Source organism: Mastacembelus armatus, chromosome 16, assembly GCF_900324485.2.
Source record: "Mastacembelus armatus chromosome 16, fMasArm1.2, whole genome shotgun sequence".
Taxonomy (NCBI): domain Eukaryota; kingdom Metazoa; phylum Chordata; class Actinopteri; order Synbranchiformes; family Mastacembelidae; genus Mastacembelus; species Mastacembelus armatus.
The window spans coordinates 785,797-803,468 of record NC_046648.1 but is presented as its reverse complement, the minus strand read 5'-3'; the positions used below and the strand labels follow the sequence as shown (position 1 = coordinate 803,468).

The window sequence follows — 17,672 nt, the reverse complement described above, 5'->3', positions numbered from 1 at the left end:
ATAGAAATAGAAATCCTGCATGGATTCCTCCTAAGTGATGTTTGACTCAGCACAGTCCAGGTGCTACAGCCCAGTCCAACACACACACACACACATACATACGAGACCCCCCTGAGACCTCAGACGGGACAGGAACAGCAAATGCTAGCTGTTTTGACTGCCGTCGGGCCATGTGTTAGCAGTGAGCTATTTCTGTCAGATACCACAGAGACAACAGGTTTGTTGTCAAAGGTCTTTACAGGGTCACGTCTGCAGACTTTTCAGGGTGTGACCCAGAAAACCTATTGCAGTGGTAGAGTCTTGACATCCACCTGACAGTTCTTCCTAAAATAAATAGCACAAGGTTCCTGCTAACCACAAATGCATATGTGACCAACCATCACTAACCAGGCACTGCAGTGCCTACCACTGGTGGTCCCTCTGCCTAGTTTGTGGTCCAGCTGGCCTACTACTAAACTCAGACCAGTCGACTCTTTGTTTGTGTTTTTAATTCTGCCCGCTTCCCTCTTCTTTCTCAAACAGTGGAAAGTGGTCCCATTCCGTTCTGCCAGTCAGGCTGCGTGGGCTGCAGAATAAAAGCCAGGCTTGTGGTGATCCACAGCATCCTGAGGGTTTCATGACTTATCTTACCAGCTCTGCTCAAACAAGATGGACTGCCATTGATCTGACAGAATGAAGAAAAACCCAAATTAACTTTCTATTTGCGCAACTTCCTGGTCAGACTAAGATAAATGCTCAACAAAGAGTGAAACTGATGCGGTTTGGCCTCTTTTTGTTTTGTTTACGTTGAAAGATCAGTAGATAAGGCCTTTTATGATTCTGCAGAAACAGGCATTTCTCAAAAGACAGAGGCTTTGTAGGCCTGAAACATGGACGGCTTCACCTCCTCAAGCAGTGAAGAAGAAATGAACATGGTACAGCAGAGCAAACACAACATTAGAAAGAAGATTTTGATATTGACCACATATGTCAAGAAGGTACACTGTCAAACCAGAAAATTATGGAAAAATGCACTGTGACAGTTTGGACCCACATGGGCTCAGAAGTTGTTTTGTTTGCAAATTCAAATCCCCAGATTTAGGACAGTCCGGGTGGGGAATTACCCTCTTCCATCCCTCAGCAGCTGGACATTTGATCCCATCTCTTCTAACTGAGGCTTCGAGACAGTGGCAGAAATGGTTTCATGATACAAGAACATGCAAAACAAACTTCTTATCTGTCACAGTTTCTTTTCCTCAGGAATTTCTTATTTGAGATGAGTTGACTGAAAACTACCTTTTTAAGTGCAGTCTAAAATAAATATTAATAAGGAGGGTACAGCTGTTATTGTCTGACACCTGATTTATTCTTGTAAAACAAAACAACCGGGGCCAGATGCCTCTCTCAAATGTTCTAAGGTCTCCCTCAGTCTAGAGAATGGATGGGAAGAAAAGCAGGTTGAGCTGAAGAAGGTTGAAATAAACATTAACAGATGCCAAACACTGTGACTGCTGCTTCACCTGAACTCACCAAATGCTCCATAATGATCCGGGCACATCGCGCTGACACTGGGCACGCAGCCGTTTGTGTGTCGGTGTCAGCATGATGTGCTCCATTAACTTTGTTTGGTAGCAACCGCATCAACCCAGCACACTCAAGCTAATTATTAATTTGCCATTTGGCATGTTAACGTCTCACTGGGTTAATTTAAAAGAAACATGGCCAAGAGATGAGAAATATATAAAGTGCATACCTTCTGTGGGGCTTTGAGCAGCCTGTGGACTCCAACTATTTGATTTATCAGGGGAATATCTTCCCTGAAAGTGTACAAAGGTGGTCTGGTGGGCTCGGGGAAGTTGGTGCTGTTAAACGGATCAGTGTCATCTAAGAACTGTACCCTGCATATAAACGTGGCCATGATGTATCCATGCAAGGCGGTTCTAGATGATCGGAGTGGTGGATGCGACAGACGCGCAGCTCCCGAAGAGCGAAAGACCAGCAGGTTTTCTGCAGCAGCACCCGCTGTTATCCTTGGAGCTTCTCCATGCGCTCAGCCAGCACAGAGGACTCGGGACAGCGTGCACAGCGGTCAAAAAGTAAAGATCCCTGGGTAGCTCCTTGGGAGACAGGTTCAGTCAGAGAGGTGTGGAAATAAGCGGGGCAGCAGTATCCAAGGGCATTGCGGGCGGGTGAGGTGCTGAGGCAGACTGCGGACGGGACTGCTCCACTTGGCGCCTGGTCTGTGAGAAGCGGCTCCCTCCTCAAGCAGAAACTCATCCAGGGGACACAGCAGCCAGACCTCAGCCGGCCAGACACTGCTCATATTACAGCCACATTGGCGGCCTCCAGTGGCCGACGTCAAAAGTGCGCAAAAGGCTGTGCGCTAAAGCTGGTGGGGACTGGTGCATAGGACGCAACACGGACAAACACACAGCATGTGGCATTTATAATAGTTTTAACTAACTATGCTTCAATTCAACTCAGTTTTATATGTATACATAGTTGGATTACTGAACAGGCCCAGGGGCCAGAGGGGTCAGGGGGCCCTTGACCATGCAGGGACTGTGGAAAATATTTTAAACTACTACGAAAACTACAAAACACCTACAAAGATCCAAAACCTCTACAAGAAACAGAAAATGACTAAAAAGACAGGAAACTACTACAAAAATATGCAAAATAACAAAAAAACAACAAAGATGGAGCAAAAATGTGCAAAAGGACTTCACAGACATGCAACAACGGCTAAAAAACAGACAGAAAACAACACAAACTGACCACAAATCACATGGTTGCTCAATCTTGCTCCTAAAAGTGCAGGAGGAGGTGGGGGCCTTTTACGTGTCTGTACTCAGGGGCCCATTGTGTCATAGTCCATGCATGTTTGTGTAGCTCCAAAACACAATAAATCCAACAAACCCCCTCAAATGAGCGAATGTGGGCTCAGTTTAGCGGCCACCTGGGTGAGTGGATAGAGCAGAGAGAAAAGAACAGCAACAATACACAACAAATAGACACTGTGCAGGTTGGTGGGGCCAGTAACTGCACATCAGCGATATACAGCTCCAGGACCAGGGACACCTGCAGAAGGTACAGGGAGAGAGAGAGAGGACACACCTCGGAGGAAAAGACAGTGGTGGCATATACACGTGAGGCGTGAGGGGACAGGAGAACAGTGAAGAGGAGAGAGGCATTTGATGCATGATGGGAAATTCCCAAGCGCTATAGGCCTATAGCAGCATACCTAAGGGATGGTCCAGGGTCACCTGAGGCAGGCTTGTCAGTTACTAGTAAACACGGTGGAATGTGCCAAGAAACGGGTGAGCGTTCCTGTGGAGGCTCCCTGTCTGGATTCTTGCCCCGTCATATGGCTCTGGAGAGGAGGTTATCAGGCCATGGCGTCATAAATCTCCAGGGTAAAGACCAACCTGACCAATCATAACAACAAAATGCATGAAAGAACTGTTGGCCAAGACCCACTGATACAGTTAATTACACTCAGTGACAGCAGAACTGTCAGTGTTATCACCGCTCAGCCACGTTATGAAGCATCCATCAGCAGCTCAGCTGACAGCACCGTGAATATGATGAGTGAGTGGACTTATCAGACTTTTGTTTTGAGGTCAGGAGTGAGCCTTCAACATGTGTTTGTGAATGATTTATACATGTGAATCAAGTGTTTCATGTCAATGTGTGATGAAATAAAAGCCATCATGACAATAATCTTACTCTTAATGGGATATAGATCAGTTATTTACACATCGACTACCAGTGACTCTTACAGGAAACGTTATAATTGTTGACACACGTATAAAAACAGAAATCAGAGAATAATCCATCCATCATCTGTACCCCCTTATTCCTAACCAGGGTCCCAGGGATCAGCTGGAGCCTATCCCAGCTCTCTCTGGGTGAAAGGCAGGGGTCCACCCTGGACAGGTCCCCAGTCCATCACAGGGCCACATAGAGACAAACAACCTCACACACTCACACTCACTCCTATGGGCAATTTAGAGTCACCAATCAACCTGACATACAAACTGTTTGCATGATTAACATAAGGACGGCATTATCTGTGTGTCTTCAAAGAGTTTCTGGCTGAAACTATATCCAGTCCCAATGTACCACATGCTTCAATATAGGTTTTTACTATTAAACATGTTTTCTCAGGTAAACCAGAGAAGACCAGTGAGTCTGTAACCTGGGCACTAGTTAATTGTCATGTGTACCACTGTGACACCACAGCCTAGTCCGTCTGTTACAGACTGTGCGAACCACAGTGAACATCCCAGCACACTAAGGTACTAGAGCGTTACCGTGTTCGAACCCGGAAGCTACAACTCCCTGTCTAAGCTTGGAGGAGAGGATTATTGTCCCATCAGCAGCCGGACATGCTGGAGAAGGAAAAGGCCTAAGACCAGAACGGAACAATAAGGCCTAGTTCTTGCTGACCTGCATGGGGGTTTTGTGTGGGACTAGGAAATGTATGGTGTTGCCCTCATCTGTGTCGGAGTCATGGAGGAGCCGAGCGATGCCTTCATGGTTTACTGTGTGGTTATTCCCTCTTTAATAAGATCAATGTGCACTCAGCTCACAGATGTCATTCTAGATTTATAATATAATTGTAGAACCACCTTCTCACTGGTGCAATACTGCCAGATTTAGGAACATCCTGTCTCACAATGATGTAGAAAGACTTTTGTTACTTCACCGTTAGATTAACGCATTTCGCTGTAGTCAGGACGTCCCAGTAGATCATATTTCTCCTATATTAGCTTCTCTTCATTGGCTCCCTGTACAGAACAGAATTTAAAATCCTTCTTCTCACATACAAATCCCTTCATGCCTTAAAGACCTCATGGTACCACACCATCCCAATAGAGCACTTTGCTCTCAGAGTGCAGGTCTACTTGTGGTTCCCACTTTCCAAAGGTTCCTTGTTAAAATTCCCAATTCTTTTAATGCAAATATCTGTCGGCTGTCAAGTCTTAGCTGTGAATCATGTGAATCAACATTCAAACATTCAAGTATTGAATGTTTGGTTTGCTCGTCTGTTTCCTGTTTAGTTGCTTCCATCACAGTAGCTTGGTTTAGAGCATTTATTCCTCAAGTAGTGGTCTGACTTTCTGCAAGGCAGATCTGTCTCTATTGAGGGAAAGGCTGCAAACATGACTAGAAACAGCAGAAAAACAAACGGGGTGAACAACACCACCACAGAAGAAAGTCTGAAGGCCATCATCTTCATCAAGGCAATCTGTTTTCTGGCTGTTATAATGGGTGGCACAGTGTTGTATGTGTTCATGATGCTGTGGTCGTCATCTGGCATCTGCACTGAAATGAACAGGCCCTTGAAATGTGCCTCACATTATTATCTACTCCTGCAGCCTAGAGATTTAGGACAAACAGACAAATGCCCAGACTACACTAAGTTTCCTGACAGAGAAGATTTTGATTCCCGGTGTCCCGTCATGGGTTTATCCTTGATATGCTCAGACAATTAGCTCACGAGCAGGGAAGGAGCTGCTGCACTAGAGAGCAGGTCATGTCAAGAAGGAAAACCTGTGTGTCCAGCTGGGGTCACTGTTGCAGCATGTTAGTAGTGTGGCGTGTTCAAGACGTGAGTTCGATGTATTGATTAGATCGGCTGCTGTTTTCCTTTTTAACCCCTCAGTTAATGACACCCCTTCATGGCTGCAGAGTAAATGATGTGACTGCTAATATGCTAATATAATAACTCTGTGTTTTTGATGACAGTCTAACATGCTACATCTTTTTTTCCCTGCAGCATCATAAGTGGACGCAGACTGTGCAAACAACACGTCATGTACTGTAACTTTTTATCAAATAAAAGATTAACACTGCATGTGCACTATCACTATTTTACACCAGGGGTTTATTATTTATGCAAATGTCTGTTATCAGCATCCTATCATGGTGCTTTACACAAGGGCTTTTTATTAAACCAACAAGACATGTTGTTCCCACAGCTTCAAGAACAAAAGCGACATAAAACTAACATTGCCACACACCTGCTGATAGAAACAGGTGACAAGTCACTCTGCTCTTTTCACACAGAGCGGACGGACAAGTCCGACAAAAAGATTAATGCTTAATAAATAAATTAAACCAGAAAGACAAAGGCCAAAGAAGAGATGGACGGAGAAGCTGGAACCACTGAGAAGGAAGAGATCACTGAACGACCTAAGTGGGACAATAAAGTTCAGTATTTGCTAACCTGCATAGGTTTTGCTGTGGGACTTGGTAACGTGTGGAGATTTCCATATCTGTGTCAAATCTATGGAGGAGGTAAGATCATTTCATTTTCATGCTAAAACAGTAAAACTGGACAGTCTGGTAAAGTGTGACTCTGTACAAAATGAAAAACAGTTTCCCATTAGCCTTAATTTGAAACTCTGATTTCCGTGCTGTAATTATCAAAAGTGATGTTTCTAACTGAAGATAAAACTTAAGACTTAACTCTACATCCACATATAGTTGCATCAGAAAATATTCAAAGATATAAACATTATACACATTTTATTGTACTGTAGATTTGTTTTTTTTATTTTAGGTCTTTTTGGCCAATCTGTAATTAATATCCCTTTTTAAAAACTGATGACATAATGTACAGATGTATGAAAATTAAAGAACAAAGCCTCTGGTTTAAATACTATGTTATATTCAGACCCTCTGCAGGGGCGCTACAGATGTATGTGATCTGGTGCATCCTGTCTAACTTGATAAGGGTCCACCTGTGCCAAACTGAAATGACAGTTTGGGAAGAAAAATCTGCTCCAGAGCAAGTTCAGTTCACGTTTCAGCACAATAACGACCTGAGTCACACAGACAATGATGGACGTGGTTCAGGACAAGTCCTTGAGTGGCTGAGCCAAAGCCCAGACCTGAGCACCACAGAACATCTATGGTGAGACCTGAACATGTCAGTTCCCAGGAACCAACATTCCTCCCAGGATCTGCTGCAAATCCAAGTGTGAACAGCTTGTAGAGACTGGTCCGGTTGTGCCTGCTGCCAAAACTATATAGATTTGAATATAGATTTTTTATTTTGATGTTTAATACATTTGCACATTTTCTATAGATGTTTTTGCTTGTGTTGCAGACCACATTTAAATTCTATAATCATTTTTTCATCAGTCCACACAATCAATAACCTGCTTCTATAATGATGATGTAGACCAGACCGTCTGACCAGAGGAGTTAAAGTCGACCTTGGATCTCTCTTCATGGAAAAGGAAAAGCTTTATAACTTCCTGAACTAATTATGGGACTGTAGCAGACTGATTATTGCTCTACCAAGACTAGTCCTGTTTGGTTTGTTCACTGCTATAAAAATTGATTGTTTTCCAATGGGACCAAATGTTATCACTATTCCATACAGCAGTGTGCAGAACATATATTAGATTAGTCAAACGATGTCGGGTGTTAAGGTCTGTTGCTATTGGTGTGATAAAACTCTGAGTGCTGATAATAACCTGAAACAAAATGACCTTCAGCCACAAAGGCAATGACAATGCTTTGTTTTTGAAGGTGAAGCCAGTTTCTGACTTAGTCATTGATTAATTTTGGTCATCACTTTAACATCTCTGGTTCACTGGTAGGGGCATTTCTGATTCCTTATCTCATTGCCTTGGTGTTGGAGGGGCTGCCTCTGCTGCACATGGAACTGGCCATTGGACAGCGGCTCCGAACAGGAAGTGTTGGAGTGTGGAACTCAATCTCCCCATATCTCGGAGGTTTAGGTGAGACCACATGGTATCAATGGACTAAATTGACTCAGAAAGGCAAGATGATAACTTGACGCCATCCACAGCGAACATACTTTGTCTGTGTGACTTGTGTGAATGTGCACACACAGGTGTGGCTTCCTTAGTCGTATCCTTCCTGGTGGGTCTGTTCTACAACATGATCTTGGCCTGGATCCTCTGGTACTTTTTCCACTCCTTTCAAAGTCCGCTTCCCTGGAGCGACTGCCCATTAAACCTAAATCACACTGGTAATGTCATGACAGCAATCAGTCGAACAATAAACACCTGCAGTACCTGAAGGAAACCACTTTAAGTCCTGCTGATCTCTTTGATACAGGCTATGTGACTGAATGTGAGAAGAGCTCACCAGTCACCTATTTCTGGTATCGTGAAACGCTGAACATCACGCCGAACATCGAGACCGGTGGCTCCCTGCAGTGGTGGCTCGTGCTGTGTCTCGCATCTGCCTGGTGCCTCGTGTACGTCTGCTTCATACGTGGAATTGAGACTATTGGGAAGGTAATTCCCGTAGCTCGCTGCAATGCTAAAGCTTCTTCTCACTGTAACATCTATGACGTCAACAGAAAGAGTAGCACTGGCTTGAGCTGAAAATCACATCAATATGAGACAGGTCCTCACCTGCAGGTTGATCAGATTAACTTCTTCACTTCAGTCACTGTCAATAATTTACCACACCCTCGATTTACAAACATTAATTTTAAGAGCTAAAAACTAATCTCACAATTAACATTAAATCCATCAGTTTGAGGTCAATATTAAATATTTAACCAATGTCTAACCATCTTTGTAAAACAGGCCACCTATGTCACAGCCACGTTTCCATATCTGGTGTTGACCATCTTCTTGGTCAGAGCCTTGACCCTGTCTGGAGCAACCGATGGCTTAATATATCTCTTTACTCCAAATGTAAGGTCATTTATGTTTCCTGCTGAAATACAATCATGACTTAATGAGTGACATCTGATATCTAACTACAGTGTCTGTGTTCATCACAGTGGGAAACCCTGAAAAACCCTGAGGTCTGGCTGGATGCTGCCACTCAGATCTTCTTCTCTTTGTCTTTGGCATTTGGGGGACTTATCGCTTTTTCCAGTTACAATCCTCAGAAGTAAAACAAAACAAAAAGACTCAATAAGGACAGCATAATGAAGGCAAAAAGAAACTGAAATAGTTTTCTCTAATTGCAGGAATAATTGTGAGCAAGATGCTCTAATCGTTGGATGCGTGAACAGCTTCACATCAATATATGCGTCGATTCCTATTTTTGCCATTCTTGGATTTAAAGCAAACGAAAACTACAATAACTGCCGAAATTGGTACGTACCACTGAAGTAATTATGGTGTGTATAGCCAGAATAATAATTATACACCTTTATTATTACATGTACAACTGATAATTATGCCATTAGAAGCTGTCAGAGCCCAAAGCAATGCTGTAACTATACCAAACACATGAGCCCAGTGTCTGTCAGTTATTCCTGATATCAAAGGATGTGGCCTTTTTAATTAAAAGCTGTAGGTGATTAATTAAAAAGAAAACCTATATTTTCTAGTACAGTCATATTAGCTGATTACATTTGTGGTTGATTGCAGGAACATTCAAACACTGACAAATACATTCAACATTGGGGATGAAAACATAACTCTTGAAAATTACGATGATTGGTTGAACTATCTCAACGCAACTGACCCCTTGGAGGTCAAAAGCCTCGGCCTAAAAACCTGTGATCTGCAGACGTTCCTGGAGCAGGTATGGCTTATCTGATTATTGAATGGTTTTCATTCTTCATACATATACTGTATATGAGGTCACATGTCACACCCTACCTGTAGAGCGACTCAGGAACCGGACTGGCCTTCATTGTGTTCACTGAGGCCGTGATAAAAATGCCAGGCTCGCAGGTGTGGGCCGTGCTGTTCTTCGTAATGCTCTTCAGCCTGGGCCTGTCCTCCATGTTTGGAAATCTAGAGGGGGTCCTCACTCCTTTGCTGGACCTGCACTTGGTTCCATCCTGGATTCCTAAGGAGATTTTCACAGGTAAAGCAAGAAACGAAATATGTAAAAAGATAAGAAGTAATTTATAGAATAGAGACTGACACACATTATACACGTGCACAACACAAGTCATGTTGTTCACAGTTTATGTTTAAATTTTAGACACATTTCTTTTTCGTGTACATTTTCTTTCCATGTCAAATATCACAGCTCCTTGTGATTCAGTAGTTTATGAGTGAAAAATGTTCAGACATTGGTCACTTCCTATGACACGCCACATACGCCGTGATATTTGGACATACGCCGCATGACAATGGTCCATCCATCCATCATCTGTACCCCCTTAGCCCTAACCAGGGTCCCAGGGACCTGCTGGAGCCTATCCCAGCTCTCTCTGGGTGAAAGGCAGGGGTCCACCCTGGACAGGTCCCCAGTCCATCACAGGGCCACATAGAAACAAACAACCTCACACACTCACACTCACTCCTATGGGCAATTTAGAGTCACCAATCAACCTGACATACATGTTTTTGGACTGTGGGAGGAAACCAGAGGACCTGGAGAAAACCCACACAAGCACAGGGAGAACATGCAGACTCCACACAGAAAGGCCCCTGATGGGTTTCAAACCAAGAACCTTCTTGCTGTGAGGCAGCAGTGCTAACCACTATCCACCGTGCTGCCCATAAACCTTTGTCCTATATTTTCCTTTGTTGTTCTCAGGGTTAATGTGTCTCACCTCATTTACCGTGGCCCTCATCTTCACAATGGGCTCTGGAAATTACTGGCTTGAGATTTTCAACAGCTATGTGGGATCCGTGCCTCTGCTCATTATAGCGTTCTTTGAGATCATCAGTGTGGTTTACATCTATGGAATAAACAGGTGACGTTGTTATTGTTGTCACCATCGTGTTTGCAATATGACCATGGGGGATGGTTGATTTGACAGTGTTCCCATTTGCCCACAGGTTCAACGACGACATTGAGTGGATGACAGGCCGCAGACCAAACATCTACTGGCAGGTCACTTGGCGCTTTATCAGCCCTCTGATGCTTTTTGTGGTGTTTGTGGCCTATGTTGTCATTTCAGCTGAAAAACAACCAACATATAACGCCTGGAACCCAGACTATGTAAGAAAGATTCCACAGCTCTACAACATCACTGGACAAAATTTACTGAATCACAGTAAAAACAAAAAGTACTTTCTACTCTATCACCCCCCCACAGGCGTACTTCCCCCTTGCTGATGTTCTGCATTATCCTGAATGGGTTTTTGTTATCTGCGTGCTCTTATCTGCCCTTCCTGTGGTCTCCATACCTCTCGTGGCTGCCTACAAATTCACAGGCTTCCTGAGGACAAACATCATGAACAGGCACAATCAGAATCCATATGCAAATGAGTCCTGTCGGGGAGAATTGTAAACGTTCAGTCGTCTTATCTGACCGGTGGTCATTACCAATGACACATACAAAGAGGGTGTAAATTCATTTGGCAAAAAAAATGGCAAACTAAAAGTTTATCATATTTTTTCATATTTTTTTGTTTATGATGTTTCAGGTTTCTAAATGTAGTTTAATGACAAAGCAGCAGGATTTTCAGTAAATCTGCCAAATAAAACATCAGTTTTGTCCTAATTTAGTCAAGTGTGTTTATATTGGTGACGTAAATGGAGACACTGTCGCTCAGATTAAATCAACGCAGGCAAAATATTAACGGCTGAGGACCAAGGGCTCCAACTGAACCTCAGGCTGGTGTTCAGATTTGATTAAAGACAGACAACAGTTAATTTCCTGTGTTGATGGTGTGAATGGGAACAAACGGGGAGTGATGGATAACACTTTGTTGTGATAAACATATTGTTCGTTTAAAAAAAAAAAAGAGCACCAGCTTAGGTTTCTAATAAGGTTGGGTTTCTCCAGTTAACATCCGAGTCGGTTCTGAGTGTAATGGACCAGCTTGTAGTAAATCACACTCCTGCCTGTGCAACAGCTCAGTGATATAAGAGTTTTCTGCCTCCTGCAGGTGTAGGGAGAGATGTAGTGTTGCATGATGTGTTTATGTAACTTTTTGTACATGTCGACTGCATGTGGGTGTACGAGAGGACCGTGCTTCTGTGCATGTGGGTGCATGCACATGCTCACGGACCATGTGCGCGTGTGCGTGCATGTGTGTACTTTGTGTGTGTGCGTCCCCTGAGTTACACAGTTGTCCTTTTTGTGGTGTGAGTGGACAGTGATATTGTCCCCCTAGTGTCACGTGCTCTGGAACATGCTGGCTGCCTTTGTGTTCCCGCTGCCTGTTCTGCTTTTCTGGCACTTTCATACAATGGTGCACTTGAACCCTGCGATGCTGTTAAGCCTTTCAAACTACTACAGCTCAAATTGCAGCTCACAGGAAAGAGCAGCATCCCATCGTAGGACACATGGCACAAGACACATCATCGAGGAACAACATCCAGGACTGAGTTAACATCAGGACAGAGGTGAAGATTGACCCGGAGCCTTTAGTTATTCTCCGTTTAACACTGCATTAGTTACAGCTACACAAGGATTTATGCTAATGCTACTTTCAGTAAATACCTGACAGAATATTGATGTTTGATATGCTTTTACAATCGGATTTATCGAGCCATGTCAGGACCAAACATCATTTGTTGGTTTTTGGTGGTTTCTAATTGTTTCCTAGTGCGTAGAGTGATAACAACCACCACCCCACACTTAAAGTACTGTCAGTAGTTACAACCTGAGCTGAGCCGTCTATAAGATTATCTAAGAGACTGAGTGTAATGAAACACCGCACCATCAACAAAAGGAGTGAGACAAGTTCAACTGATTTTTGTTGTTTTACCCATAATCCTCCTCTAGACAATGTCCCACCGAGCAGACGCCTCCCAGTGTGGTGGTGTTGTGGTGGAGTTTGAGTCGGATGACATCAGGGATGCGAGAGCTAAAAAAGCTAGGAGTATACCAGGTGAGTCAAAGTTAAATGTGCCCAAAATGTTTGCAGTGTCTTCTCAGATTCTCAATTTAATTTGTACTTATTTTGATTTTTATTGCATTTTCTTGTCAGGTTCAGCTCTTATCTACCTCAAGGGTCCTAAATTTCTTATCTATGTGAGTGGAGCCTTATCAATGTGGGTAAGAATCAATCCTAAACAAACAGATTCCTTTTGCTATAGATGAGACGTCGAACCTTAAATACCTGCAAGGTGATCTACTCTCATTTAAATGTATCTTGCCAAAGCAGCACGTAATGATGGCCTTTTTTTTGTTTTCTCAAACAGGGGGACCGAATGTGGCACTTTGCTATCTCTGTGTTCCTGATCGAGCTGTACGGCCGTAACCTGCTGTTGACTGCGGTGTTTGGACTAGTGGTGGCTGGGTCAGTGCTTCTGCTCGGGGCTCTGATTGGAGACTGGGTTGATCGCAATCCCAGAAATAAAGGTGTACAATCAATTCACGCCCATTTCAACATATTAGATTCAGTATATTATAGAACGGTGATGTGGATCAGTGGATCTCAATCTTGGGCCCACAAGTCTGCTGGTTTCCTGTCCAGGTGCCAGGTGGTACGTTCACATTGCATTCAACTGTAAAGCAGGCCCTGATTTGATGGCCAGACTCAACACCAGCAGGACTGAAGGCACAAGGTCCACAGCCACTGAGCCACATCTGGCAATGCTAGCATCCATGTCTTTTTACAGATGACCTACATCTTAAAACTCTTTTTTGTCCCCTGTTTTAGTTGCACATGCGTCTCTTTTCATTCAGAACATCTCAGTGACATTGTGTAGCATTGTGCTCATGTTGGTCTTCTCATATAAGCAAAGGATTGAACAGATCTGGGACGGATGGCTTACTGTGAGTACATGTTACTTACTTGACAATGGCATTTCATGACTGTGCAGCGTGTTGATCAGCAAACAGAATACCCACCATGGCTGTTAGGCAGAGGAGATATTCCTGCTGTTGTTCCCTTTGTTGTCTCTGCTTCTGAGCTTGTGGCTACTCTGTGCTGTCGTAGTAACATGTTGCATCGCAAAACTTATACAAGGTGGTTTGTTATACGGTGGTGATCGTCCTGGCAGATGTAGCGAACCTTGCAAGCACAGCGCTGACCATTGCCATTCAGAGGGACTGGATTGTGGTTATCACAGGCTACAACCGAGGTCACCTGGCCGGTGAGGGGATTCACTCTGTTGTTGCACATGTTGGTTTGTCCTGTGGGTCGGTCACGGGCTTGTTTCACCTGTTGTGCAAAGTGTGCTAGTGGAACCTCTTTAACTTCCGTCTTTGATCCGACAAAAGGAATGAATGCCACCATGAGGCGGATAGATCAGGTGACTAACATCCTGGCCCCACTGGCAGTGGGACAGGTCATGACCCTGGCCTCCAATGTGGTTGGCTGTGGCTTCATCCTGGGCTGGAACCTCGTGTCTCTCCTCGTGGAGTTCTTCTTCCTGTCACGGGTGTACCGCATCGTCCCTGCTCTTTCGGTCAAAGCGCCAGTGGTGGAGCTGGACCAGGTGTATCTGCAGAGCACAGAGAGGAGAAGGTCACAAGGCACGAACACATTTTTTTATTTCCCTCGTATTCATAGATAGTAACATTATTAATATATATTGAGATTTACAGAATAGAAGATTGTTAAGATTATATTTGTAAAATATATATTAATATGTTTCACAACTGTGCATTAGGCTCATTCATTTTAACAATGGATGCTGCTGTAGTGAGATTTTCCATGGGGCTTAATGGAACAACGACCATTTCACACTAAATACATACATTTACATTACAGTCCTCCAGACTGTGACACTAAGCCTTCGCTGAATTACAAAAAGCACTAAGAGTCACTGTAGAATGAAAACAAAGATTCATTTGAGCATTCATCATTTTACACAATCCTCAGTCGATGTCCAGATAGAGATGGCCTATGTTTGGCAGGTGATGCTGATTTGAAAGAGTAAACAAAGTAAAAGTAGAAAGGGGGTCCACAACATCTCCTGAGGGCTGGGCTATTCAGACTGATGGAGAGAAGCGATAGATGAAATTTCTCTTTTTCACCAGGGGAAGGAAATGTTGCTCAACCTCAGCCTCTCACTGAAGGCAACTGCAACACAAGCCTGCACCTAAAGGAAATAACCGACCTGCCGCTGTGTCTCCGGAGGTTTCGCTGGCTGGTGAGCACCTGTAAGGACGGCTGGAGGGCCTATTATCGCCAGCCTGTCTTCCTGGCAGGATTGGGTCTGGCTTTCCTTTACACCACAGTGCTGGGATTTGACTGCATCACCACCGGCTATGCCTACACTCAGGGCATAAGCGGCTCTCTCCTCAGTCTGCTGATGGGCGTGTCAGCTATCACAGGGCTGATGGGCACCGTGATGTTCACCAGACTCAGGAAGACCTACGGCCTGGTTAATACGGGCATCATCTCAAGCTGCCTCCACCTGGGCTGCTTGCTGCTGTGTGTGTGCTCTGTGTTCGCCCCTGGCAGTCCAATGGATCTTAGCTTGCTTATGCCCTACAACTCCAACTCTTCTACTGACTTTGGACGGATGGCAGGCCAGAGGCAAAAACATACGTATCCTCTGAGGGGAGGCAGCAATCAGCCCCTGCTGCCCGACCGCTCCTCCATTCACTGGACCAACAACACTGTGCTTTTTGACAACGTGCCCTCTGGCACAGAACCAGAATCTTATACCTCCATTATCTTGCTGTTCTTAGGCGTCATCACAGCACGCATCGGTGAGTAGGCAGACATTCAAACAGCAAAATATGGACACGTCCCTGTCCTGTACATGTATTAGTCACAGCCACAGTATGTGGATCTTATATTGAGTCATCACTAAGCTGTAGTGTCAGTATGTTGTACCGTATATAGCCCTGTCTACGGGCGCCTGAAAGCCTCACTATTGTTATCACACCTCAGAGACTTCATGACAATATCAGCTTCAGTAGCTGTAGTATAATAATGTCAGTTGTATTTTGGTGTTTAGAGCTGGATAAACTCCCAGCTGTTCAAACCCCTATGACGTCTGTGTTTCAGGTCTCTGGTCCTTCGACTTGACAGTGACCCAGCTGCTGCAGGAAAACATCTGCGAGTCAGAAAGAGGTGTGGTAAACGGGGTGCAGAGCTCTATGAATTACCTTATGGATCTGCTTCACTTCATCATGGTGATCTCTGCTCCACAGCCACAACACTTCGGCATCCTAGTTATTATTTCTGTGTTATTCATCACCACTGGGCACACCATGTACTTCCTGTATGCACACAAAGCCAAGAAAAAACGCAGCCTCGGCACATAAGGAGCAGGAAGTGGCCCACGCATCCAGGCATGAGACGCTTAGCAGCACTGACTCCACTCTGCATCTGTGAAATGAATGTGTCCCTCCTGCTCCTCCAGCAATCGTATTGCAACACTCCATTCCCGACTTAGCCATTCATTTCAGCACAACACAGCAAGTGCCTGTTCCACCTCGGCTGCTTTTTTCCTGCGGGGCCATGTGCCGTGGCAGCAAACTAGAACTCAGGTGAAGCAGAGTGGGAGGCACACTGTCCCTTCGTGTACATACGTTGAGGTGGTTACAATAAATGCAACAATGGTACCTCCGAGGAAAATGCCCTAATCGAATATACAGAAAGGCATAAAGCCTTTGCAAACCTGCAGGATTAGTGCAAGACTTTCCTCAGACGCCCGTTCACTTAGATCGCTTTTTGGATGGGAGAGTAGCTGGATGGAGACTTTTCCTCCCCTCAAAAACAAAAACAAAACCACAGTACTTTCACGAGGGGCATTGATGTTACTGATCCGTCCACTTGGAAATACTCCAGGATGTCCAATAAAAAGGATCATCAAGGGAACATGATGTGACGTTGTTTGATTTAAGGAAAGTAAATAGAAATCAGGAAGGCAGCCCCCTTTAATGGACACGAGTGAAAGGACGAAGTTTTTCTTTCACCTGGTTTGTTTCTCTGTGGATGAATCAAGAAAACATTTGCCTTTTGTTCTGGAGGTGAACCTGGAATTACTACAAAAACATTACCACGCCGTGTACTTCATACGTATTACTACAAAAACATTACCACGCCGTGTACTTCACACTTATTACTACAAAAACATTACCACGCCGTGTACTTCATACTTATTACTACAAAAACATTACCACGCCGTGTACTTCACACTTATTACTACAAAAACATTACCACGCCGTGTACTTCACACTTATTACTACAAAAACATTACCACGCCGTGTACTTCATACTTATTACTACAAAAACATTACCACGCCGTGTACTTCACACTTATTACTACAAAAACATTACCACGCCGTGTACTTCATACTTATTACTACAAAAACATTACCACGCCGTGTACTTCATACTTATTACTACAAAAACATTACCACGCCGTGTACTTCATACTTATTACTACAAAAACATTACCACGCCGTGTACTTCATACTTATTACTACAAAAACATTACCACGCCGTGTACTTCACACTTATTACTACAAAAACATTACCACGCCGTGTACTTCACACTTATTACTACAAAAACATTACCACGCCGCGTACTTCATACTTATTACTACAAAAACATTACCACGCCGCGTACTTCACACTTATTACTACAAAAACATTACCACGCCGCGTACTTCACACTTATTACTACAAAAACATTACCACGCCGTGTACTTCACACTTATTACTACAAAACATTACCACGCCGTGTACTTCATACTTATTACTACAAAAACATTACCACGCCGTGTACTTCATACTTATTACTACAAAAACATTACCACGCCGTGTACTTCACACTTATTACTACAAAAACATTACCACGCCGTGTACTTCATACTTATTACTACAAAAACATTACCACGCCGTGTACTTCACACTTAT

The 17,672-nt window shown here is 43.9% G+C and overlaps 3 protein-coding genes across 6 annotated transcripts in view; 2 read left to right on the top strand and 1 right to left on the bottom strand.

Moving 5' to 3' along the window:
• The window catches only part of fhod3b (formin homology 2 domain containing 3b), a 76,173-nt gene extending 73,931 nt beyond the window's left edge, over positions 1–2,242 (bottom strand). For 3 of the 4 annotated variants that reach the window (XM_026293609.1, XM_026293610.1, XM_026293611.1), the window contains exon 1: positions 1,733–1,897. In XM_026293609.1, the coding sequence (XP_026149394.1) occupies positions 1,733–1,897 (165 nt within the window). Of the gene's footprint in view, positions 1–1,732 lie in introns of all 4 variants that reach the window. The other variant, XM_026293608.2, reaches the window with a different exon arrangement.
• LOC113122674 (sodium-dependent neutral amino acid transporter B(0)AT3-like) lies at positions 1,924–11,185 on the top strand. The gene is made up of 13 exons (XM_026294172.1): positions 1,924–2,075; positions 6,110–6,285; positions 7,599–7,739; positions 7,856–7,993; positions 8,083–8,264; positions 8,562–8,672; positions 8,762–8,874; positions 8,954–9,082; positions 9,360–9,516; positions 9,600–9,804; positions 10,486–10,645; positions 10,731–10,893; positions 10,991–11,185. The coding sequence occupies exons 1-13, from the start codon at positions 1,924–1,926 to the stop codon at positions 11,183–11,185; spliced, it is 2,022 nt and encodes a 673-aa protein (XP_026149957.1).
• A 1,446-nt stretch (positions 11,186–12,631) lies between these two features.
• LOC113122333 (solute carrier family 40 member 1) lies at positions 12,632–16,072 on the top strand. Its single transcript, XM_026293614.1, has 8 exons — positions 12,632–12,734; positions 12,834–12,901; positions 13,048–13,207; positions 13,509–13,624; positions 13,818–13,944; positions 14,072–14,326; positions 14,834–15,511; positions 15,813–16,072. Exons 1-8 carry the CDS (start codon positions 12,632–12,634, stop codon positions 16,070–16,072), a joined length of 1,767 nt encoding a protein of 588 aa, XP_026149399.1.
• Positions 16,073–17,672: the final 1,600 nt, after the last annotated feature.